Here is a 26,397-nt window from a genome sequence, read left to right as displayed (position 1 = left end):
TCACTGACTCGATGGACGTGAGTCTGAGTGAACTCCGGGAGTTGGTGATGGACAGGGAGGCCTGGCATGCTGCGATTCATGGGGTCACAAAGAGTCAGACACGACTGAGCGACTGATCTGATCTGATAAGATGTTAGCAAGGGGATAAGAAGCAGGATAATGCTAAAAATCGAAGCTAAAACTCTGAAACGCGGAGTCATTAAATATTAGCATCCAGAACATGGGACTGGCAGTGGCCAGCACATCCGGCTCACAGTTGAAATCCCCAGAGGACAAAACTTTATACAATGAACACACGACGTAAACTAAGTCCTGGAAAAACTGTAAATAACACAAACCATGATTAGATTAAGGTGATCTCCATTGACTTCTATCTGTTTTGCAGAGAAAAATGTGAAATCTTTCTATTAGAAGATAATACCACTTAAAGCCCCTATATTATACACTAGGTATTTAACATTCAATTTCCAACTATGTGTGTTCCATACTTTCTGTGTTGAAAATCATTTGCTCCTAGTGACAGAAGAATCCAATCTGGTTCAGTAATTCAGTGGCTCTGCTATCCCTATATCATCTACCCTACCCTACAGGATTCTGGGAGCACAGAGTCTTAGTCATTGGACCACCAGGAAAGTCCCCATTTTAATTTTCTTTACCAATTTTTACAATAAATTGTTCTTCTCTTTAAGCTTCCTAGATCATATTTCTATGCTTCTCTTTTGTATTCATTTATTCAATTATTACTTCCTGACTGTGTACTATAGGATAGACACAGTTCCAAAGTTCTGTACATGCCCTTTTATTATGTGACAACTATGTTCAAACTTCCCCAATGTTTAACTTCTGTTTATATTCTACGTACAGCATATCCACATGTCTATTCTTTCCATATTTTCCACCTGAATTTTTAGCTACTTTAACTTTTCCATATATGCATTCTTTTAAGCTTTCTCAACTTCTGCAGTGATGAGAAAAATGAATATTTATATATATATATATATATATATATACACATTAAGATGTCTTTTTACATCTGAACTCTGAATGAAGAAAAATATCATATAACATCACTCATATGTGGAATCTAGAAAAACGGTACAGGTGAACTTATTCCCAAAGCAGAAATACAGACACAAACTTAGAAAACAAACTATGCATACCAAGGGAAGAGAGGAGGGGTGATGAGTTGGGAGGTTAGAGTCAACATGTATACGTTGTTGTTGTTGTTGTTGTTTAGTCACTAAGTCACGTTCGACTCTTTTACAACCCCATGGACTGTAGCCCGCCAGGCTCTTCTGTCTATGGGATTTTCCAAGCACAAATACTGGAGTAGGTTGCCATTTGCTTCTCCAGGGGATCTTCCTAACCCAGGGATCAAACCCCTGTTCTCCTGCATTGGCAGGTGGATTCTTCACCAGAATCATACACACACACACACACACACACACACACGATTATATATAAAATAGGTAACTAATGAAAACACACTGTATAGCACAGGAAACTGTACCCAATGCTCTGTGTTGACCTAAATGGGCAGGAAATCTAAAAAAGAGTGATTATTTGTAAAATAATTAATTTTTTAAAAGTTTAACGTGCAGCAAACTACATTGTCAGAATTTTACTCATGAAAGTGGTTTTCTGTCAACCTGTTAGGCTAATTTTATTTGTATCATCTCTTATCTTAGGAACATTTTTTCTTTTCTGCTGATCATTTTGAAACAGGGATTTTCTGTATTTCTTGTACATGTCTAACAATGTCCAGAATCTCTTTCTTTGACGATTCTTAACTTTTAAATAACATGATCACTATTTATAAAATTATTCTTCCCTTCTATTTCATAAATGAGTTCTCCTCTATTTAATTAAAATTAAGGTCAGAATAAGAGTTCCTCTATTGGCTTCCACTTCTTTCTACAGAGGTAAATTGTCAGCAAATCAAAAAATGAAAACTTTTTGCTTTCAATAAAATGATAAATCAAACAAAACTTTTATATTTACCCACACGAGTACTTTTTATACTCTGCATTACTTCATAAAGATCCAGATTTTATTGGGTAACATTTTTCTGCATGGAGGAGTTTCTTTAACATTTCTTACACTTTTGTGGATAAATATTTCAGCTTTCATATATATGAAAAGGTCTTCTTTTTTATTGAGGTAGAGTTGACATACATTATATTAGCTTCAGGTGTACAATATAATGGTTTGATACTTGTACATATCGCAAATGGTCATCACAATATCAAGTTAACATCCATCACCACAAAGTTTTTTTGTGCAATGAGAGCTTTTTAGATTTACGTAACAACTTTCAAATATTCAGTATAGTGCATATATGCATACTAAGTTGCTTCAGTAGTGTCTGACTCTTTGCAAGCCTATGCACTGTAGCCTGCCAGGTTCCTCTATCCATGGGGATTCTCCAGGCAAGAAGGCTAGAATGGGTTGCTATTGCTTCCTTCAGGGGATCTTCCCAGGGATCAACCCACATCTCTTATGTTTCCTGCCCTGGCTGTATATTACATTTCCATGACTTATTTTATACATAGAGGTTTTTAGAAAAGCTTTTCACTTTGTTTGCATTTTTGCAGGGTATTTGAGCCTGCAATTGAATTATAGGCTAACAACTGTTTACTTTCTTTTTTAATTTTCTTTTATTTTTTAACTTTACAATATTGTATTGGTTTGCCATATATCAAAATGAATCCGCCACAGGTATACATGTGTTTACTTTCAATGCTTTAAAGATGTTGCACTGCTCTCTTCTGGCTTGCATCATTTCCAACCTGAAGTGTAGTATCATTTTTAACTTCATCCCTCTTAATGTCACATTTAATTTTCATCTGGTTGTTTTTAAGAATTTATTCTTTGTTACCATTTTATTCAATTTGATTGTAATTTGCCTTGGCATAGTCCTATGATGCCTTTTTGCTATGGGTTTGTTGAGCTTTATGGATATGTGGTTTTAGATTTCATAAAAATTTGGAAATTTTCAGCCATATTATTTCCTAAAATTATTTTTTGTGCTTCATTCACTCTTTCTTTCCCTTCAAGGACTCTAGTTACACAATTAGGCCACTTCAAATATACCCATAGTTCACTGATAATTTATTCATCATTTTTTGTCTTTTTTTCTCACTGTATTTCATTTGAAGTTGTTTGTATTACTGTCTTAAGGTTAACTAATAGTTTTGTCTGAACAGCATAAATTGCTGTTAGTCAGAATGTACTTATTTTCATATGGTATACTTCCCATCTCATGAACTTCAACTTGTGCTTCTTTATTTGTGACATTTCTCTACTTAATATTATCTATCTTTCCACTACCTCCTTGAACATATAGAATACAGCTATCAGTTCAGGTCAGTCGCTCATTCATGTCTGACTCTTTGGACTGTAGCACACCAGGCCACCCTGTCCATCACCAACTCCAGGAGTTTACTCAAACTCAAGTCCATTGAGTCAGTGATGCCAGGCAACCATCTCTTCCCCTGTCATCCCCTTCACCTGCCTTCAACTTTTTCCAGCTGCAGGGTCTTTTGAAATGAGTCAGTGCTTCGCATAAGGTGGCCAAAGTATTCGAGTTTCAGCTTCAGCATCAATCCTTCCAATGAACACTCAGGACTGATCTCCTTTAGGATGGACTGGTTAGATCTCCTTGCAGTCCAAGGGACTCTCAAGGGGCTTCTCCAACATCACAGTTCAAAAGCATCAATTCTTCGGTGCTCAGCTTTCTTTCTAGTCCAACTATCACATTCATACATGACCACTGGAAAAACCATAGTCTTGACTAGACGGACCTTTGTTGGCAAAGTAATGTCTCTGCTTTTTAATATGCTGTCTATGTTGGTCATACCTTTTCTTCCAAGGAGTAAGCGTCTTTTAATTTCATGGCTGCAGGCACCATCTGCAGTAATTTTGGAGCCCAAAAATAAAGTCTGCCACTGTTTCCACAGTTTCTCCACCTATTTGCCATGGAGTGATGGGACCAGATGCCATGATCTTTGTTTTCTGAATGTTGGGTTTTAAGCCAACTTTTTCACTCTCCTCTTTCACTTTCATCAGGAGGCTCTTTAGTTCTTCTTCACTTTCTGCCATAACGGTGGTGTCATCTGCATATCCGAGATTATTGATATTTCTCCCGGAGATCTTGATTCCAACTTCTGCTTCATCCAGCCCAGATTTTCTCATGATGTACTCTGCATATAAGTTAAATAAGCACAGTGACAATATACAGCTTTGACGTACTCCTTTTCCTATTTGGAACCAGTCTGTTGTTCCACGTCCAGTTCTAACTGTTGCTTCTTGACCTGCATACAGGTTTCTCAAGAAGCAGGTCAGGTGGTCTGGTATTCCCATCTCTTTCAGAATTTTCCACAGTTTATTGTGATCCACACAGTCAAAGGCTTTGGCATAGTCAATAAAGCAGAAATAGATGTTTTTCTGTAATTCTCTTGCTTTTTCAATGATCCAGTGGATGTTGGCAATTTGATCTCTGGTTCCCCTGCCTTTTCTAAATCCAGCTTGAACATCTGGAAGTTCATGGTTCACGTACAGCTGAAGCCTGGCTTAGAGAATTTTGAACATTACTTTACTAGTGTGTGAGATGGGTGCAATTGTGCAGCAGTTTGAGCATTCTTTGGCAATCCCTTTCTTAGGGATTAGAATGAAAACTGACCTTTTCTAGTCCTGTGGCCACTACTAAGTTTTCCAAATTTGCTGGCAGTCAGTGCAGCACTTTCACAGCATTATCTTTTAGGATTTGAAACAGCTCAACTGGAATTCCATCACCTCCACTAGCTTTGTTTGTACTGATGCTTCCTAAGGCCCACTTGACTTCACATTCCAGGATGTCTGGCTCTAGGTCAGTGATCACACCATCGTGATTATCTGGGTCGTGAAGATCTTTTTTGTACAGTTCTTCTGTGTATTTTGCCACCTCTTCTTAATATCTTCTGCTTCTGTTAAGTCCATACCATTTCTGTCCTTTATTGTCCATAAGCCTCTTATCCTTCTCCATCAGAAGGCAGACAGGTTGAAAACCACAATCACAGAAAATGAACCAACTAATCATATGGACCACAGCCTTATCTAACTCATCAAACTATGAGCTATGCCCTGTAGGGCCACCCAAGACACCCGGTTCATGGCGGGGAGTTCTGACAAAATGTGGTCCACTGGAGAAGGGAATGGCAAACCACTTCAGTATTCTTGCCTTGAGAATCCCATGAACAATATGAAAAGGCAAAAGATAGGACAATGAAAGATGAACTCCCCAGGTCGGTAGGTGCCCAATATGCTACTGGAGATCACTGGAGAAATAATTCCAGAAAGAATGAAGGGATAGATCCAAAGCAAAAACAACACCCAGTTGTGGATGTGACTGGTGATAGAAGCAAGGTCTGATGCTGTAAAGAGCAATATTGCATAGGAACCTGGAATGTTAGGTCCATGAATCAAGGCAAATTGGAAGTGGTCAAACAGGAGATGGCAAGAGTGAATGTCAACATTTGAGGAATCAGAGAATTAAAATGGACTGGAATGGGTGAATTTAACTCAGATGACCATTATATCTACTACTGTGGGCAAGAATCCCTTAGAAGAAATGGAGTAGCCATCATAGTCAACAAAAGAGTCCAAAATGCAGTACTTGGATGCAGTCTCAAAAATGACAGAATGATCTCTGTTCGTTTCCAAGACAAACCATTCAATATCACAGTAATCCAAGTCTGTGCCCTGACCAGTGATGCTGAAGAAGCTGAAGCTGAATGATTCTATGAAGATCCATAAAACCTTCCAAAATTAACACCCAAAAAAGATGTCCTTTTCATTATAGAGGACTGGAATGCAAAAGTAGGAAGTCAAGAAACACCTGGAGTAACAGGCAAATTTGGCCTTGAAATACGGAATGAAGCAGGGCAAAGACTAATAGAGTTTTGCCAAGAAAATGCATTGGTCATAACAAACACCCTCTTCCAACAAAAAATGAGAAGACTCTACACATGGACATCACCAGATGGTCAACACCGAAATGAGACTGATTATATTCTTTGCAGCCAAAGATGGAGAAGCTCTCTACTGTCAGCAAAAACAAGACCAGGAGCTGACTGTGGCTCAGATCATGAACTCCTTATTGCCAAATTCAGACTTAATATGAAGAAAGTAGGGAAAACCACTAGACCATTCAGGTATGACATAAATCAAATCCCTAACGATCATACAGTGGAAGTGAGAAATAGATTTAAGGGGCTAGATCTGATAGACAGAATGCCTGATGAACTATGGACAGAGGTTCGTGACATCGTACAAGTGACAGCGATAGAGACCATCCCCAAGAAAAAGAAATGCAAAAAAGTGAAATGGCTGTCGGAGGAGGCCTTACAAAGAGCTGTGAAAAGAAGAAAAGTGAAAGCAAAGGGGAAAAGGAAACACACACCCATTTGAATGCAGAGTTTGAAAGAACAGGAAGGAGAGATAAGAAAGGCTTCCTCAGCGATCAGTGCAAAAAATAGAGGAAAACAATAGAATGGGAAAGACTAGAGATCTCTTCAAGAAAATTAGAGATACCAAGGGAACATTTCATGCAAAGATGAGCTCAATAAAGGACAGAAATGGTATGGACCTAACAGCAGCAGAAGATATTAAGAAGAGGTGGCAAGAACACACAGAAGAACTATACAAAAAAAGATCTTCAACAACCCAGATAATCACAATCATGTGATCACTCACCTGGAGCCAGACATCCTGGAATGCAAAGTCAAGTGGGCCTTAGGAAGCATCACTACAAAAAAAGCTAGTGGAGGTGATGGAATTCCAGCTGAGATATTTCAAATTCTAAAAGATGATGCTGTGAACACGTTGTACTCAGTATGCCAGCAAATATGGAAAACTCAGCAGTGGCCACAGGACTGGAAAAGGTCAGTTTTCATTCCATTCCCAAAGAAAGACAATGTCAAAGAATGCTCAAACTACCACAAAATGGCATTCATCCCACACACTAGCAAAGTAAGGCTCAAAATTCTCCAAGCCAGGCTTCAACTGTACGTGAGCAGTGAACTTCCAGATGTTCAAGCTGGATTTACAAAAGGCAGAGGAACCAGAGATGGAATCGCCAATATCCGCTGGATCATCGAAAAAGCAAGAGAGTTCCAGAAAAGCATCTACTTCTGATTTATTGACTATGCCAAAGCCGTTGACTGTGCAGATCACAATAAAGTGTGGAAAATTCTGAAAGAGATAGGAATACGAGACCACCTGACCTGCCTCTTGAGAAACCTGTATGCAGGTCAAGAAGCAACAGTTAGAACTGGACATGGAACAACAGACTGTTTCCAAATAGGAAAAAGAGTACATCAAAGCTGTATATTGTTACCCTGCTTATTTAACTTATATGCAGAGTACATCATGAGAAATGCCGAGCTGGATGAAGCAAAAGCTGGAATCAAGATTGCCAGGAGAAATGTTAATAACCTCTGATAAATGTTAATAACCTCTGATATGCAGATGACACCACCCTTATGGCAGAAAGTGAAGAGGAACTAAAGAGCCTCTTGATGAAAGTGAAAGAAGAGAGTGAAAAAGTTGGCTTAAAACCCAACATTCAGAAAACTAAGATCATGGCATCCAGTCCCATCACTTCCTGGCAAATAAATGGGGAAACAGTGGAAACAATGACAGACTTTACTTTGGGGGGCTCCAAAATCACTGCAGATGGTGACTGCAGCCATGAAATTAAAAGACACTTATTCCTTGGAAGAAAAGTTATGACCAACCTAGATAGCATATTAAAAAGCAGAGACATTACTTTGCTAACAAAGTTCCGTCTAGTCAAGGCTATGGTTTTTCTAGCAGTCATGTATGGATATGAGAGTTGGAGTATAAAGAAAGCTGAGCACCAATGAATTGATGCTTTTGAACTGTGGTGTTAGAGAAGCCTCTTGAGAGTCCCTTGGACTGCAAGAAGATCCAACCAGTCCATCCTAAAGGAAATCAGTCCTGGGTGTTCATTGGAAGGAGTGTTACTGAAGCTGAAACTCCAATACTTTGGCCACCTGATGGGAAGAACTGACTCATTTGAAAAGACCCTGCTGCTAGGAAAGATTGAAGGCAGGAGGAGAAGGGGATGACAGAGGATGAGATGATTAGATGGCATCACCAACTCAATGGACATGAGTTTGAGTAAACTCCGGGTGTTGGTGATGGACAGGGAGGCCTGGTGTACTGCAGTCCATGGGGTTGCAAAGAGTCGGACATGACTGAGCGACTGAACCGAACTGAAGTGAGGACTTCTCTGCAGTACAGTGGATAAGAATTCCCCTGCCAGTGTAGTGGGCATGGGTTCGATATCTGGTCCAGGAAAATTCCAAATGCCAAACGTATACAAGATCTTCAAAGAGGTAAATAATAAGACTTCTTTTTTTTAGCCATACCACATGGCTTGTGAGATCACAATTTCCCTATCAGGGGCTGAACTTGCACCTGCACACCTTCAGCAGTGAAAGCATGGTGACCTAACCACCAGGGAATTTCCAGATAAGATCTATTTTTGAAAAAGAAATTATAAACATACCTTTAACCAAATTAATTGTTGTTTTTATGCCATAATTGACCACATGTAAATAATTTTAACAATAACTGTATGGCTTATAATAATGAGGTACATATACCATAGGTAATTTTGTAAATTCTAAATTCTTCATATGAGATACAAATAATATAATTTTGGTATTCACATATTACCTTATAATCAGCAGGCCCAGGAGTAGTATAATCTTCTTTCTGAACCAGGAAGAGAGTCCGAGGAACAGAAGAACCAAATGCACTTTTCTTTGGTTTCTTCCAGTAAGTATTGCTAAAGTTGTCGATGAATGTATTGTTTTGGATATTATAAAACCCAGGACCTAGAATTATAAAGAATATAATATAAAAGCACCCTTTTAATTCTTTTAAACTTAGTAACTTTACTATTTATTTTATTGTATTGCATTTATTGAATGAGTCTTTAAATTCTATAGTGCTTTAAAGATTTCAAAAGTTTCACACACCTGATTTCATATAATCCCATAATAACCCTTTTACTTATCCCTGCCTCTGTACTCCTCGCCTCTGCCCTCTCCTCACTGGTAAACACTAGTTTGTTCTCTTTATCTGTGAGTCTGCTTCTTTTTTGTTTTTATTCAGGTTATTTAGTTTGTTGTATTTTTTAGATTTCACACATAAATGATATCATACTGTACTTTTCTTCTCTGACATTTCATTTAGCATAATATCTTCAAAGTCGATCTGTATTGCTGCAAATGGCAGAAGTTCACTCTTCTTACGGCTGAGCAGTATTCTGGTGTTTATATACATCTTCCTTATAAACTGAGTAACTGTAGGCAATTTTTTTAGAAAGACTTCTCATATATTGCGGACAGGAATGCAAAGTGCTTTGCTACTTTGAAAAACAATTTGTCGACTTCTTACAAAGTTAAACTTATACCTACCATATGACCCAGAAATTCTACTTCTAATTATTTTTCCAAGAGAAGTGAAAACAAACCAAATGTCCATCAGCTGGCGAACGGATAAACAAAATGTGCTACACCCAAACAATGGAATACTACTCAATAATAAAAAGAAAATATAAATGCAACAACATGATTGAAACCCAAAAACATGCCAATGAAAGATGATATACAAAATTCTAAATAATGTGTGATTCCCTTTACATAAAACTTTAAAAACGGCTACCAATTCTTTGCTATCCATGTCACTGAGAGACAAAGTTTCATGCCCTTCTGTTCAATATGGGCTACCCTGGGTCATTTGACTGACTAATAGAGTGTAGCAGAAATGATGTCATGGGATTTTCTGAGGGTCAGTCATAAGAAGTCTTGCAGCATCCTATCAGGTCTCACGGAGCCCTGAGCTACTATGTCAAAAATCAACTACCCTGAGGCAGCAGTGCTGGAGCTATGCACACACTCTGAATGACATTCTCATCTGAACTCTGCCTTCTAGAAACCCCACAAACTAATGAGATATGACAGAAAAAGCATTTTTTTTAAGCCTCTAAGTTTGTCATGCAGCAACAGACAACCTATACGCTAGAGTGTGTGTGCTCAGTTACTTCAGTTGTTTCCAATTCTCTGTGACCCCGTGGACTGTAGCCCACTAGGCTCCTTTGTCCACAGGATTCTCCAGGCAAGAATACTGGAGTTGGTAGGCATGCCTCCCTCCAGGGGATCTTCCCAACCCAGGGATCAAACCCACGTCTCCTGCACTGAAGGTGAATTCTTTACCCACTGAGCCACCCGGGAAGCTCTATATGTTATTTTTGTGTTATATTCTTAGATATATAAAGATTACCCACTGTAATCTAGTATATAAATCTAGTCTCTATATATAAATATATAACATATATATAATAATTATATATAAATGTATATACTTATATATAACATATATTTTATATATATATATAAAATACCCACTGAGAATACTAGAACATATGATAGGACATCCCCCAAAATAAAATTTTAACAAAATTGAATATCATAAGTTACATTACTAGCAGTGACCACATAGTTAATATATTATATATGTTCATCTACCAAGAGAAAATTAGGAACTTTAATGAAAAAAGGAAAGCAATAGAAAATTATAACTAAGATATGTGATAAATTAAATTAAAATCTTACTAAAATTACACATTATTTTTATCTGAGTTTAGTGTATAGTCGGAGAAGGCAATGGCACCCCACTCCAGTACTCTTGCCTGGCAAATCCCATGGACGGAGGAGCCTGGTGGGCTGCAGTCCATGGGTCGCTAGGAGTTGGACACGACTGAGCGACTTCACTTTCACTTTTCACTTTCATGCATTGGAGAAGGAAATGGCAACCCACTCCAGTGTTCTTGCCTGGAGAATCCCAGGGACAGGGGAGCCTGGTGGGCTGGTGTCTATGGGGTCCCACAGAGTTGGACACGACTAAAGCGACTTAGCAGCAGCAACAGTGTATAGTCAATGCTTAAAAAAAAATGTTGACTTAAATTAACAACACAACCCACAGAACAAAAATAATTGTACTTTCTGGTGCATCCATCTTGTTAAGAGTATTAAGTTACATCAAGTTAGAGTGGATACATATGAATTAATTTCCAACCTGGCATTTTCTCTGTCTTAGAGTCTTGTGTGAATCGAGCAGCACTTTGACCAAATGAGGTATTTTTCAATCCTAACGTTTTCTTCAAGGGCTTGAAAGCAGTTCGAGATTCATTGTATGTGCCAGGAGCTGGAGTGATTGATTTCATAGAGACAAACCTCTAGTGAAGAACAGGAAAATATGCCAATTAGAAAGTAATGGTACATTTTGATATTTCATGACTTAAAAGCTGTCTTTTTAGTAATATAACATCTGGAGTTTAATTTATTTCTTAATGAAGTGAAGAAAATGTAGATGAATTAAGATCTTGCACCTATCAAAACATAAAATATATACTTTTAGTAAAATCATATGTATATTAATACAGTAATGCATTATATACTTTGCTAAGCCAGAAAGACTTTTCAAAGGACAACATCTCATTATGAGATTCAGATGATAGTGTACGGACAATTTCCACATCTAAGATATTCTGAAAGTTAAGATAATAAATAAAATCTATATGATCAAATACAGTTTCTTTTATGTAATAAAACTGTATAAATTGACAAAGTTCCTGAATATGTATATTCAATTAACACAACCATATTAGCTACCTTAAGAGAAAATCTTATAGATTCAAGTGGTACATAAATCACTTTAACTTATAATATTAATTTTTTTATATTATAAACTTATAATAAGCTTACTTGGTATATTCATTTACAGGGAAGCCTGGTGTGCTGTAGTCCATGGGGTCACAAAGAGTCGGGCATGACTGAGCGACTGAACTGAACTGACTAATTAAATATATCTATATGTAAACTATGAAGTCTTATGACATATAGCATTGTATAATTTATTTTTTAACTTTTTTATTTAGAATTAATTTAAAATTTGGAATATTCAAAGTTATAAATAAAAATAATACAGAAAATTCCTGTGCCATATTCACCTACTGTTAATATTCCATTCACTTTTTTCATTTGCCCACTTTATTTCTGCTTTTCTGTTTGTATGTCCATTATTCCCTCTCTCTGTCTCTACACACACGTACACACACACACACACACACACACACAGAACTATTTAATGGAAAGTTACGTATGTTGTGTTGTGGCCAGCCCTTTCTCCCTAAATCCTTTGTGTGCATTTACTAAAAATAGGGATATTTTCCTACATGTATTTTCTTAATGTAGCAATAATATAAGACTTTTATTTAATCTACCATTCATATTCCAAATTTGTCAGTTGATCTAATTATACCTCTAATGCAATTTTCCCATCCAATACATCATCTAGTCTAGGCTCAGATATTGCTTTTAGCCTCCTTTCATGTAGAAACATTTCCAAAGCCTTCCTAAATACTATCTTATTATTTAAATGCTGAGTACAATATTTTTAAATGGTAACATTCAACCCTGGCTGCATTTCTTGAGGAGTTTAAAAAAAAAAATTGATGCCTGCCTGGGCCCTATTCTGGATCAGCTCCATCAACTCTAGGAGACAGGAAAGAAAGCAATTGGATTTGTAGTAAAATTTCCCAAAATATTCTAATTTGCAGCAAAAGTTGAGAAGCATTATTATAAAGAAAATCTTAGGTTTTAAAAATTACTAGTTGAAGACATAAGAAAATTCAATGCATTTAGATAAAATACCAGACAACTCCTTAAGTCGAAAACTTTTTAAAATAAGTATCCGAGAAACATAATATGTCTTTATTCCTTAAAAAAAAAAAAATTGTCTTCTAAGTCCACCTGGTTAATCAAATTATTGCTTTTTCGATCATGCTGCTGCTAAGTCACTTCAGTCATGTCCAACTCTGTGCGACCCCATAGACGGCAGCCCACCAAGCTCCCCCGTCCCTGGGATTCTCCAGGCAAGAACACTGGAGTGGGTTGCCATTTCCTTCTCCAATGCATGAAAGTGAAGAGTCAAAGTGAAGTCACTTGGTCGTGTCCAACTCTTCACGACCCCATGGACTGCAGCCCACCAGGCTCCTCCATCCATGGGATTTTCCAGGCAAGAGTACTGGAGTGGGGTGCCACTGCCTTCTCCGTTTTCAATCACAGTCATTAATAAATCTATCCATATTCAACTAAACACTAACACTACCCTAGCAGGCAGTCCTGTTGGTTTTAACTCTTCCACATCTTTCACTTCAGAATCCCTTAAGCAAAACTGATACCATATTCCTTTTCATTTCTGAAAAATATATTTAAAATATTATAACCGATGCCAAGTGATGTCACATTAGGACTATATATTAGATGAACAGAACAGCATGAAAACTGAGAGTTCTGGTTGCAAAAATGTGATTTTTAAAAATGAAGGGCACACACAGTATCTCACACCCCTGCATCCATTCTGTTTTGTATCTCAAGTACCATCAAGCTGCTCAAGGCAGAAACCTAGTATTCATTCTTGATTCCTCCTAGTCCCTTACCACAACATTAACTCATTAAAAGGTCATGTTAATTTTGTCTCCAAAATATACCTGCAATCTACCTGTCTCCAAGGAGGTGCCTCTTAAGTACAATGAAACCAAAGTAATCACATGTAGTCATCTAAAAGTTAATAATCTTCCCTAGATAATCACATTTTACACAGTACAACTGGAGAAATATCACAACTACTTGATCCAGACAGTGCCACATTATAAAGGCCTGTTAGTATTATAATGTTCTTGCCTAAGAAATAGCTTCAGTTCAGTTCAGTTCAGTCGCTCAGTGGTGTCCAACTCTTCACGACCCCATGAATCGCAGCACGCCAGGCCTCCCTGTCCATCACCAACTCCTGGAGTTTACTCAAACTCACGTCCATTGAGTCAGTGATGCCATCCAGCCATCTCATCCTCTGTCGTCCCCTTCTTCTCCTGCCTCCAATCCCTCCCAGCATCAGAGTCTTTTCCAATGAGTCAACTCCTCGCACGAGGTGGCCAAAATACTGGAGTTTCATCTTTAGCATCATTCTTTCCAAAGAACACCCAGGTCTGATCTCCTTCAGAATGGAATGGTTGGATCTCCTTGCAGTCCAAGGGACTCTCAAGAGTCTTCTCCAACACCACAGTTCAAAAGCATCAATTCTTCAGCACTCAGCTTTCTTCACAGTCCAACTCTCACATCCATACATGACTACTGGAAAAACCATAGCCTTGACTAGATGGACCTTTGTTGGCAAAGTAATGTCTCTGCTTTTGAATATGCTATCTAGGTTGGTCATAACTTAGACACCTTCAATTCAAGCCCCCTAAATATAGACCTTGAAGAATATAAAATGATTACTGTGAAATAGACTCTTGCATCACTAACGCCCTAATGGCAGGTTTAGACATGACCTATGGCTAGGCTCCAGAAAGCCTTCAGAACCTTCTCCAAAAGACTGGCGTATTCTTATAGATTACATGTTAACACTTCAAATATTCATTGTTGTTGTTGTTCACTCACTCAGACATGTCTGACTCTTTGCAACCCCACAGACTGCAACATGCCAGGCTTCCCTGTCCTTCACTATCTTTGGAGTTTGCTAAAACTCATGTCCATTAAGTCAGCTATGCCATCCAACCATCTTACCCTCTGTTGCCCCCTTCTCCTCCTGACTTCAATCTTTCCCAGAATTGGGGTCTTTTCAAATGAGTCAGTTCTTCACATCAGGTGGCCAAAGAATTGGAGCTTCAGCTTGAGCATCAGTCCTTCTAATGAATATTCAGGGCTGATCTCCTTTAGGATGGCCTTGTTGGATCTCCTTGCAGTCCAAGGGACTCTCAAGAGGCTTCTCCAACACCACAGTTCAAAAGCATCAATTCTTCGGTGCTCAGCTTTCTTTATAGTCCAACCCTCACATCCATACATGACCACTAGAAAAACCATAGCCTTGACTAGATAGACCTTGGTTAGCAAAGTAATGTCTCTGCTTTTTAATATGCTATCTACATTGGTCATACCTTTTCTTCCAAGAAGTAAGTGTCTTCTAATTTCATGGCTGCAGTCACCATCTGCAGTGATTTTGGAGCCCAAAAAAATAAAGTCTGACACTGTTTCCCCATTTATTTGCCATGAAGTGATGAGACCAGATGCCATGATCTTCGTTTTCTGAATATTTGGTTTCAAGCCAACTTTTTCACTCTCCTCTTTGACTTTCATCAAGAGGCTCTTTAGTTTCTCTTCACTTTCTGCCATAAGCGTGGTGTCACCTGCATATCTGAAGTTACTGATATTTCTCCTGGCAATCTTGATTCCAGCTTGTGCTTCATCCAACCCAGAGTTTTTCATGATGTTTCATGACTGGTTTGATCACTTTCCAGTCATATACTCATTAGCAAAATATATTTAAACCCAGAGTAAAATTTCTTAAAAGATAAACTGAACTTTCACATATGCAAATTTGCTTAGTAGAAAATGTTTAATAAAAATTACAATTTGAATGTAATCTCCGCAATATTCTTAATATTGTAATCTTACGTCATTTAAGTCTACCCACATTTTTGGCAATGTGATTTGCCTAGACTATGTCAGTTCCCAACTTGTTTATATACCACTTTTCTTTTTATAATCTCCCTAACACCACTGAGTTTGTTGCTAGTGTCACCTTTTGCCTATTATCCTCTATCTGTGAAACAACTGAAGAACATTACCTGGGATTGAGAAAGAAAAGCAGGTGATGCATCATTCACATTTGATGTCACACTTTTATTCTTCTGAAATTGACTCTTAATGTCATATTTTCCTGGCCCTGGTACTCCCTAAATTACAGAAAGAAAAAGACATGCTCTCATTAAGAAAGTATCTATAGCACCTAAGGGAACAGTTGGTTAAATATCTGAACCAAAGCTACAGGGCTTTTAAGTGATATTACCAAAGCTCTTCATTAAAAAGCAAGCCAGAACAAACTTAAGAGCAACAAACAAAGAAAAAGAGAGAAAGGCTTTGCTTTCCTTTGCAAAGCCTCCCAGGAACCTAAAAACACACTGCTTGAAACTTTGCTGCCCTCTACTGATAGATTTCAGGAAAAAAAATTATCTGAGCCCTTCACGTGATTAAGCATTACAGTAAATAAATATATTTCTTCCATTTAACTTATACAACCAGCTCTTCTATTTTAACTACAAATGTTAGAAGATATAAGACATTAGGCTTTTAACTAGATACTTTACAAAAGATAAAATTAACTCAGTAAATAGTGGGATTGAGTTTTAATTATCCTGCTAATAAAATACAAATATGTATCAGGAAGTACTATTGATTCATCATCAAATATTTTAATTACCTTGATAAAGTACCTTTCATAGTATATAAAAAGTTAGATTTAAATCATCTGCTTCATATATAACTCTCTTACTTTTCTACAGTTGAAAGAATTATACATTGATTTATGAATGAAATACTGGGCCTATAACTTGGATATAAAAGGAAATTCTATCAGCAAATTCTGTCACCTATCTTATTATAATACATCAAAATCCAACCATGTTTCCCAACCTCACAAGTACTCTGATCCAAGCCACCATCTCTTATCCAGGTTACTGTAAAAATCTTCCTAACCACCTCCCCGGCTTCCAATATTGCCTATCTTCAGTCTGTTTCTACCACAGAAGCTAGCAATGGGTCCAGTTAAGGCCCTTTGTCAGATTGCACCATCCCCCTTCTCAAACCCATTCAATGGTTTTCAATTTCACTTCCAGCAAAAAAAAAAAAAAACAAGATCCTAAATATGAAATGAATTTCACTTCCAGACACACTATTACCACTCTAACCTCCTCTCCTACTGCTCTCTCAACTCTATTCACTCTGTTTCCCAAAAGATCAATCATATATTCACCTAAGGACCTTTGCATTTACCATTCTCTTTGCTCAGAATGTTCTCCTAGATAGCTCCAAGGCTCACTCTCTCAATTCAATCAGTTCACTACTCAATGTTACCTTCTCAGTGAGCCATTTCTAGGCAACCCAAACAATCCCTGTTCCCTCTCCTATTTTTCAACCTTATCATTTTTCACTACCCAAAATATCATTTCCTGCTATGTTGTAAGCTCCAAAGGGCAGTTTCGCTTTGTTCTTTTTCTGTTTCATTGGTTGTTGTATCTTTAGAGAACAGAAGAGTAGCTGTGGCATACTAGGTGCTCAGTAAATACTTGCATGAACTCATGAGCTGAATCTTACATTTGCAATAGCCATATAATGATTTTAGAAGATACGTCCCTCTGGGAACTAATACGTCTCCAAAGAATAGCATTATCCATTTGTAATAATAGTAAAATATCTATAATTTAAGTAAAAAAATAATTCGAAAAATTCTTTAGGAGAAATTCTTATACATAAATATCTCTTCTTAAAAACAAATTAGATTCTAAAAATGCATGCAAAAATCCATATTAGCAAAAGTCCATATTATATTGCCTCAAATGAACAGATTTATGCAATTATTTGATAGTTGACAGAAAGATTCATTTTGGTCACGGCATCTAAGATTGTTTTTTCCTATGAACTTGCAGAAAGTTACATTCAGAAGAAAAAAAAATTCTGTATAATTCTGAGTGTATATAAACCTACGAAATATGTATCAAATACAAAAATATGAACAAATATTCAAATACATGATGTAATCTGTATTTTTTTTTACAGATATGCTGTATCAGTTTTCTCTCTGTATAGGCAGGCATGATAAAAAATAATTAGCTACTGACAAACAGGAACTACTACTACTTTCCTCCTGTTCTGAACAGTTGTCTCAGTTCAGTTCAGTTCAATTCAGTCGCTCAGTCGTGTCCGACTCTTTGCGACCCCATGAATCGCAGCACGCCAGGCCTCCCTGTCCATCACCAACTCCCTGAGTTCACTCAAACTCACATCCATCGAGTCAGTGATGCCATCCAGCCATTTTATCCTCTGTCATCCCCTTCTCCTCCTGCCCCCAATCCCTCCCAGCATCAGAGTCTTTTCCAATGAGTCAACTTTTCGCATGAGGTGGCCAAAGTACTGAAGTTTCAGCTTCAGCATCATTCCTTCCAAAGAAATCCCAGGGCTGATCTCCTTCAGAATGGACTGGTTGCATCTCCTTGCAGTCCAAGGGACTCTCAAGAGTCTTCTCCAACACCACAGTTCAAAAGCATCAGTTCTTCGGCGCTCAGCCTTCTTCACAGTCTAACTCTCACATCCATACATGACCACAGGAACAGCTGTCTAGACGATTATTAATATGAAGCACAGGGAAAAGACTAAGTGTGATTAATGAGGTAAGTGAATATACTTAGTCTTGAGAACTATTTTGCTAAAAGACTAAATGAAATCTTGACCTCTTCAATAAATACTTCCTTTTCCTTTTCTTCTGTTTTCAATAAAGTTTCTAATATTACTGAACTTTATTTCACTAAAATAACATAGAATAGTAAAATCAGGTCTTTACTTATAAAAAGTTAGAATTTAATAAGCCAATTCCAAATAAGTTCCAAAATAGGACTGTGAGACACTGACCACGGAAGGGCAGGTCTCCCTTTGTGACCGTCTAAGAAGGTAAAATAAACTCTGCAAAGACCAAACCCTAGACACAGGATGAAAATGCTGTGATATTTATCCTGCTTTTACAAACTGTGATCAACCAAACACCGGCACTGATATCAGTCTATTAAGTACATGGCCTCCCAGAGTGTCCTCTGAGACCTTGAATCAGAATCTTTCTGGGCACAGGAATCTACACTTTTAACAAGCCTCACAGAGGATTCTCAAGCACAATAAAGAACCACAGCTCAGCCAAAAAGCGGTCCCTGCCACAGCTTTTTCTGCAAAGCACATCTATCTTCAAGTAGAAGGCTTAGACCTTAAAAGTATCCTGCTTTAGGAAGAAAACTTAAAGATTACTGTGGCAGATTGTTTATGTAATCTTTTCATGTACAACCTAATAAAAATGGCCCTCTTTAGACCACGTGCTACCTAATGGAAGGACACACAGTCACTTATAAAGCAGTGTTTCCCCTACCCCAGGCAAAGGAATATGCTTGAGGCGGATGCACTTAGCACCTCTTGTAGAAAATTACAGGACAAATAAATTGCTCAACAGATAACTTCAAGGAAAGGAAAGAGAAGAAAAGAGGGAGAGAGCAACAGAGATGTTATCAGTCAACACCAATGGCAAAGCGTGGACATTCTGTGGATCCTGTTTCTAATATTTATGAGACACTTGAAATTTGAACACTAATTAAAAATCTATCATATTAAGTAAACACTGTGAATTTTTTAAGATAATTATTTGGTTTTTAAAGACTATCTTTCAGAGGTCACTACTGAAATGTTTACAGGTGAAGTGAAATGCCTAGGATTTGATAAAAAAAAAAAAAAAAAAAGCTCTCTTTAAAAACTAGGGTATAATCGTTTATTTCATCAGGGACTGGGGAAAGTCAAACAGTTTAACCTTTACTCCTCTAACTTGGAGCCACCATCAGTGATGGTGACTATTTCCACAGAAAATACTAAAAGCTTACTATGTACAAAGCAGTGTACATACTAATAAATAAAGCATGGGCTTTGCTTTTGAGAAGCTTACACCAGATCTCAACCCATGCTTTACAAGAGAATTATCTGGGGAACTTTTAAAAATAATAATGCCTCGTTCTACTTTATTCAAACTAAAGCCAATAGAAATGAGACCCAGGCGTTATTAAAATTTTAAAAGCTTTCTGTTTAATGTTAATGTGCAGTCACAACTGAAGCCTAAAATAGTTTAAAGCTCACACTGCTAGGACCCTGCAGGTACAATCACTTTCCATTGGTCCCATAACTGCCATTTTTCCCTAGAGTTCCACAGTCCCCTTCTGTAAATAAGGACTATAGTGAGGCCAGGCTTCCAAATATTTCTTCCAGCTCATGTTCTATAATTTTAAATTCTATAATTAAGCTCTATAATTATATTTTCTTGAAGAAAATTAGAGGTACCAAGGGAGTATTTCATGCAAAGATGGGCTCAAGAAAAAGACAGAAATGGGATGGACCTAACAGAAGCAGAAGAGATTAAGAAGAGGTGACAAGAACACACAGAAGAACTATACAAAAAAGATCTTCACAACCCAGATAATCACAATAGTGTGATCACTCATCTAGAGCCAGATCCTGGAATGTGGGCCTTAGGAAGCATCACTACGAACAAAGCTAGTGGAGGTGATGGAATTCCAGTTGAGCCATTATTTCAAATCCTAAAAGATGATGCTGTGAAAGTGCTGCACTGACTATGCCAGCACATTTGGAAAACTCAGCAGTGGCCACAAGACTGGAAAAGGTCAGATATAATTCCAATCCCTAAGAAAGGCAATGCCAAAGAATGCTCAAACTAGCGCACAATTGCACCCATCTCACACGCTAGCAAAGTAAGGCTCAAAATTCTCCAAGCCAGGCATCAACAGGATATGAACCATGAACTTCCAGATGTTCAAGCTGGATTGAAAAAAGGCAGAGGAACCAGAGATCAAATTGCCAACATCTGCTGGATCATCAAAAAAGCAAGAGAATTCCAGAAAAACATCTATTTCTGCTTTATTGACTATGCCAATGCCTTTGACTGTGTGGATCACAACAAACTGTGGAAAATTCTTAGAGATGGGAATACCAGGCCACCTGACCTGCCTCTTGAGAAATCTGTATGCAGGTAAGGAAGCAACAGTTGAAATTGGACATGGAACAACAGACTGGTTCCAAATAGGAAAAGGAGTAAGTCAAGGCTGTATATTGTCACCCTGCTTATTTAACTTATATGTAGAGTACATAATGAGAAATGCCAAGCTGGATGAAGCACAAACTGGAATCAAGATTGCCGGGAGAAATATCAATAACCTCAGATATGCAGATGACTCCACCCTTATGGCAGAAAGTGAAGAACTAAAGATCCTCTCAATGAAAGTGAAAGAAGAGAGTGAAAAACTTGGCTTAAAGCTCAACATTCAGAAAATGAAGATCATAGTATCTGGTCCCAGCACTTCATGGCAAATAGATGGGGAAACAGTGACAGACTTTATTTTGAGGGGCTCCAAAATCACTGCAGATGGTGACTGCAGCCATGAAATTAAAAGATGCTTACACCTTGGAAGTAAAGTTATGACCAAGCTAGACAACATATTAAAAAGCAGAGACATTACTTTGCCAACAAAGGTCCATCTAGTCAAGGCTATGGTTTTTCCAGTGGGCATGTATGAATGTGAGAGTTGGACTATAAATAAAGCTGAATGTGGAAGAATTGATGCTTTTCAACTGTGGTGTTGGATAAGACTCTTGAGAGTCCCTTGGACTGCAAGGAGATCCAACCAGTCCATCCTTAAGGAAATCAGTCCTGAGTGTTTATTGGAAGGACTGATGTTGAAGCTGAAACTCCAATACTTTGGCCACCTGATGCAAAGAGCTGACTCATTTGAAAAGACCCTGATGCTGGGAAAGACTGAAGGTGGGAGGAGAAGGGGACAACAGAGGATGAGATGGTTGGATGGCATCACCAACTCAATGGACATGAGTCTGAGTAAACTCCAGAAGTTGGTGATGGACAGGGAGGCCTGGAGTGCTGCAGTCCATGGGGTCACAGAGAGTCAGACATGACTGAATGACTGAACTAAACTGATAATTACATTTTTAATTTTCAAATTATCTTTATTATTCTTGACATTTTTATTCATGCATGCATTATCCTCCATCTTTATCTGAATATTAATTATAATTTTAATTATTCATAATATTGTTTTACTATCTGTTTCCTTGGAGTTTGCTTGATGTTGGCTTCTTGATTTTTTGCTTTTGTGTTTCATATCAGGGAGTTCCCTCAAATGTCTGGTGATCCCTTCCTCCTCATTCAGATGGAAGAGTGAGTCACTGAAAAATGTTACTTAAAATTTCACACGTGAATAGACGTGACTTGAAACCTACTGAACTTTATTATGTTGTGACAGCCTCACAACTCAGCCTTTGTATTCAGTTCAGTTCAGTTCAGTCGCTCAGTCATGTCCGACTCATTAGCCGGCCCCCAAATGTCACTCTTTTCTCAACCCTGGCTGACAATTTTGGTGAGTGGGAAAAGTGCCTGGAACATCTCCCCACTCTCTATATAAGCTTAAACTCTCCATTTCCTTTCTTCCCTACTTATAATTATGAAAAAGTAAAATACACAAAATAATTCCCACATATACATTACCCAGGGTCAATAATCCTCAACTACATCCCCATATGTTTCTAATCCTATCAATCTGCCCAGTTCTCACTCATGATGTACAGGCAAATCCAAAATATCATATAATCCATAAATAAATACTTTAGGATATATCTCTAAAAAATAAAGGACTCTTTCTGTAACATAACCACAAAACCATTTTTCTATCTAAAAAAAAAAAAAAATCAACATTTGACTCCTTAATTATCAGAGTTCAAATGTTTGTGATAGCCTTATAAATTCACGTATATATTAAAAATATATCAAATATGAAAATATAGAAAGAAATACATATATACAAGGTATAGTGCAATAAGATTGCAGAAAGGGCAAAGATAAGGGGGGGAGAAATATTTTTTTTTACTAGCTCCATTCAGATATCACAAGGTTTTACTTTAGATGCTTTGCCCAGTCTATAAAACTCACTTTTGCGATCAATACTTACTTAGATAATGTTTCCAGCTTTCCCTTTCTGTGATCCTTCTTACAAATAAAATAAACACTAATTCCCTATAGTTACTGAGCATCACTGTGCGGCAGGCACTGTACTTGAGACTATTCCTCTTATCTTTAATCCTTAAAAATCCTGCAAGATAAACAAAATTACTTAAGTTTGCCTAATTGGGAAAATAAGATCCATGGAGATTAAGGAACTTACCTCTAAGACAACTAGTAGGAACACAAAGAAAACTAAGGTCTGACTAACTACAAAGCCCCTCTTCTTTTCTTCAAGGAATATTACCACAAAAGTTTATTACACAGATCATGGCAAGACTGGTTGAAGACCATTAAGTTTTCATTAACCTATTACATAGTGACATGTCCTCTTGTATATTTCATAACAGAATTCCTTTGGTTGTCCATTTTTACAAATAACTGAATTGCCAGGTATGTGCTAGGTACATGCTAAGTTCCTGGATGTATAACAGGACAGATCTGTGCCCTCAGGAAGTGAAAATTCCAGTGAGAAAGACAGACCAATAGCACCGAACAGATAAATACACTATTTATAAATTGCAAGTAATGCAATTTGTATGAAGAATACAGAGTGCTAAGTTAGAAAGTAACAAGGGAACTTAGACAGGAAAGACAATTTATGTTGAAACCTAAACAAAAGAAGGAGCTTATTTTGAATGGATGGAACAGAAAAGCATATACAAAGGGGAAATTCGTCAGTACAGCATTCCCGGAAGAGGCTGGCAGGAACACGTTTACATCTGGAAGTAAAACTTCCCAGTCATATGGTAATAATATATATAGCTTTTCAAGGAATCATCAAACTGTTTCCCATGGAGACCACACCATTTCACATTCCAACTAACTACGTACAAAGGTTTCAATTTCGCTACATCCCCACCAACACTTGTTGTTTTCCATTTTTTTATTATGTAAATCCCAGTAAATGTGAAATGGTACCCAGCAGTGATTTTGATATGCATTTTCCTAATGACTAAAGGTATTGGATATCTTTTTGTGTGTTTACTGGGCATTTGTATATCTTCTTTGGAGAAATGTATATTCTCAAAAAGTCTTTTGCCCATTATTCAATTGAGTTGTTTGTCCTTCTGTTGTCAGATAACATTTTAAGATGATACATCTACCTGCCTGTGAAGATAAAAGAAGGGAGTGAATTTGCTATATGGCTCAGGAAACTCAAACAAGGGCTCTATATCAACCCTGGGATGGGGTTGGGAAGGGTGGGATGGGGAGGCAGATGGGAGGGAGCTTCAAAAGGGACGGGATATATGTATACCTATGGCTGATTCATATTGAGGTTTGACAGAACACAGCAAAATTCTGTAAAGCAATTATTCTTCAATAAAAAATAATTAATTTTTTTTTAAAAAGGCAGTGAGACTGGAAGCAAAGATACTTGTTAGGAGGCTATTTCAGAAGTCCAGGCAAGATAATGCTTTCTTACTTTGACTAAACAATAGTTCTAGTAATGATAATACAGTAATTATAACAAGAATAATAATCATGACAGACTGTCTACAAACACGCCCACCAAAAATTCTTCCTATCCCTAAAAGTTCATGCCTTACCTCCCATCAGAAGATGGAGTTCATCTCCCTGTTTATGAATCTGAGCTGGCCCTGTGACGTGTTTGGACAAAGAGAATATATGGCAAGTTACACAGCACCATTTCCAAGCCTAGGCCTTAAGAGGCCTGACATGTTCCAAATTTGCAGTCTCAGAGCCCTAAGCCTGTTACACAAGTCCAACTACCTAGAAGGGAAGTGAGGTCCAGCTAAAGTATAAGAAATTCTGATGAAAGACTTCATTCGAGCTCCCAGGTTCTGAGATGTCCACACATCTGTTAGCAGTTCCTGATCTAAGACAGAAAGCGTGTCCTGATATGGCCTTATGGAGAGAAGACGATTAGAGCTCACTCCTGATCTCTCTGGAACCCTTGCAGCCTTTGATGACAAAGAATACTTTAATGTTGTTGCTATTTGTATTCTTTGTCTGCAAGAAACTGTAGATAAGTACCATCGTTTGGGGCCTTGAGTCTTCTCTAGCAATCTAACTCCATTTGTTGCCATTAGCACAATCATGAAAATAACAAATAGTTGTTGTTTTAGGGCACTGCATTTTAGGGCAATTTGCTAGGCAGCAATAGGTGACCAAAACAAAGCTAACATTTACTGAGTACACACTCTTTGTCAGCAATAAATTCACAGACAAGAAAATTGTGACACAAAGAAATTATTTCCAAAAGCAACATGGCTTTTAAGTAGGTGACTCAAATATTATCGGCTACTAGCACAATCCCAATTTCCAACTCCCCTTTCCATAACCATATGCCAGATAGGGGTAGCCTTGTGACACTGTCCTGGCTAATGTCATATATAATGTGTATGTGCTCAGTCACTCAGTCATGTCTGACTCTTTGCAGCCCCATGGAGTGTAGCCCACCAGGCTCCTCCGTCCATGGGGTTTTCTATTGGAGTGGGTAATATTTCCTCCTCCAAAGGAATGTCAAGATCCAGGATCAAACCTGCATCTGTTGCATCTTCTGCATTGGTAGGTGGATTCTTTACCAGTAGCACCACCTGGGAAGCAGGCACTTGTCAGGTGGAGAAAATATAACAGAAGGAAGAGCAGGGTTAGAAGAAAGACAAGTTCAGTTTTAAAATGTTACTTTTATAGTCCTTATAAAACATCAAGCTAGAGGTATCATACAGACAGCAATTTGTGTAAGACTGGAGCTCAGTGGAGAGTTCAAGGTACACTGGAAGTGATCTGTGTATTTGGAAGTGATCAGTCCATACAGCTCATACCCAAGGTCATCAGAGTAAAGGTGGTTTCTGAGGATATTGTGTAGACAAAGAAGAGAAAGAATTAAGAATATTATGAAATATTTATGTGATCTCAGTATTGTATTAATTTCAATATTAATTTATATTCTAAATATCACTAATTCTTGTATGCAGGTCAGGAAGCAACAGTTAGAACTGGACATGGAACAAGAGACTGGCTCCAAATAAGAAAAGGAGTGAGTCAAGGCTGTATATTGTCACCCTGCTTATTTAATGTATATGCAGAGTACATCATCGGAGAAGGCAATGGCACCCCACTCCAGTACTCTTGACTGGAGAGTCTCATGGACAGAGGAGCCTGGTAGGCTACAGTCCATGGGGCCGCTAAGAGTCAGACACGACTGAGCGACCTCACTTTGACTTTTCACTTTCATGCATTGGAGAAGGAAATGGCAACCCACTCCAGTGTTCTTGCCTGGAGAATCCCAGGGATGGGGGAGCCTGGTGGGCTGGTGTCTATGGGGTCGCACAGAGTCGGACATGACTGATGTGACTTAGCAGCAGCAGCAGCAGAGTACATCATGAGAAACACTGGGCTGGAGGAAGCACAAGCTGGAATCAAGATTGCCGGGAGAAACATCAGCAACCTCAGATATGCAGATGACAGCAGCCTTATGGCAGAAAGTGAAGAAGAATTAAAAAGCCTCTTGATGAAAGTGAAAGAGAAGAGTGAAAAAGTTGGCTTAAAGCTCAACATTCAGAAAACGAAGATCATGGCATCTGGTCCCATCACTTTATGGCAAATAGACGGGGAAACAGTGTCAGACTTTATTTT

General features: G+C 37.9%; 1 protein-coding gene across 1 annotated transcript in view; it reads right to left on the bottom strand.

The window, feature by feature from the left end:
- The window catches only part of STPG2 (sperm-tail PG-rich repeat containing 2), a 368,665-nt gene that overhangs the window by 217,474 nt on the left and 124,794 nt on the right, over positions 1-26,397 (bottom strand). Inside the window, exons 8-10 of the mRNA XM_010848351.1 lie at positions 15,761-15,868; positions 11,149-11,308; positions 8,743-8,903 (exon numbers count right to left, since the gene is read on the bottom strand). Of these exons, the coding sequence (XP_010846653.1) occupies positions 8,743-8,903; positions 11,149-11,308; positions 15,761-15,868 (429 nt within the window). The remainder of the gene's footprint in view (positions 1-8,742; positions 8,904-11,148; positions 11,309-15,760; positions 15,869-26,397) is intronic.

Source organism: Bison bison, unplaced genomic scaffold (assembly GCF_000754665.1).
Source record: "Bison bison bison isolate TAMUID 2011002044 unplaced genomic scaffold, Bison_UMD1.0 scf7180017864263, whole genome shotgun sequence".
In the NCBI taxonomy this organism is placed as follows: domain Eukaryota; kingdom Metazoa; phylum Chordata; class Mammalia; order Artiodactyla; family Bovidae; genus Bison; species Bison bison.
The sequence above is the reverse complement of the archived record's forward strand: the minus strand, read 5'-3'. Positions and strand labels throughout refer to the sequence as shown.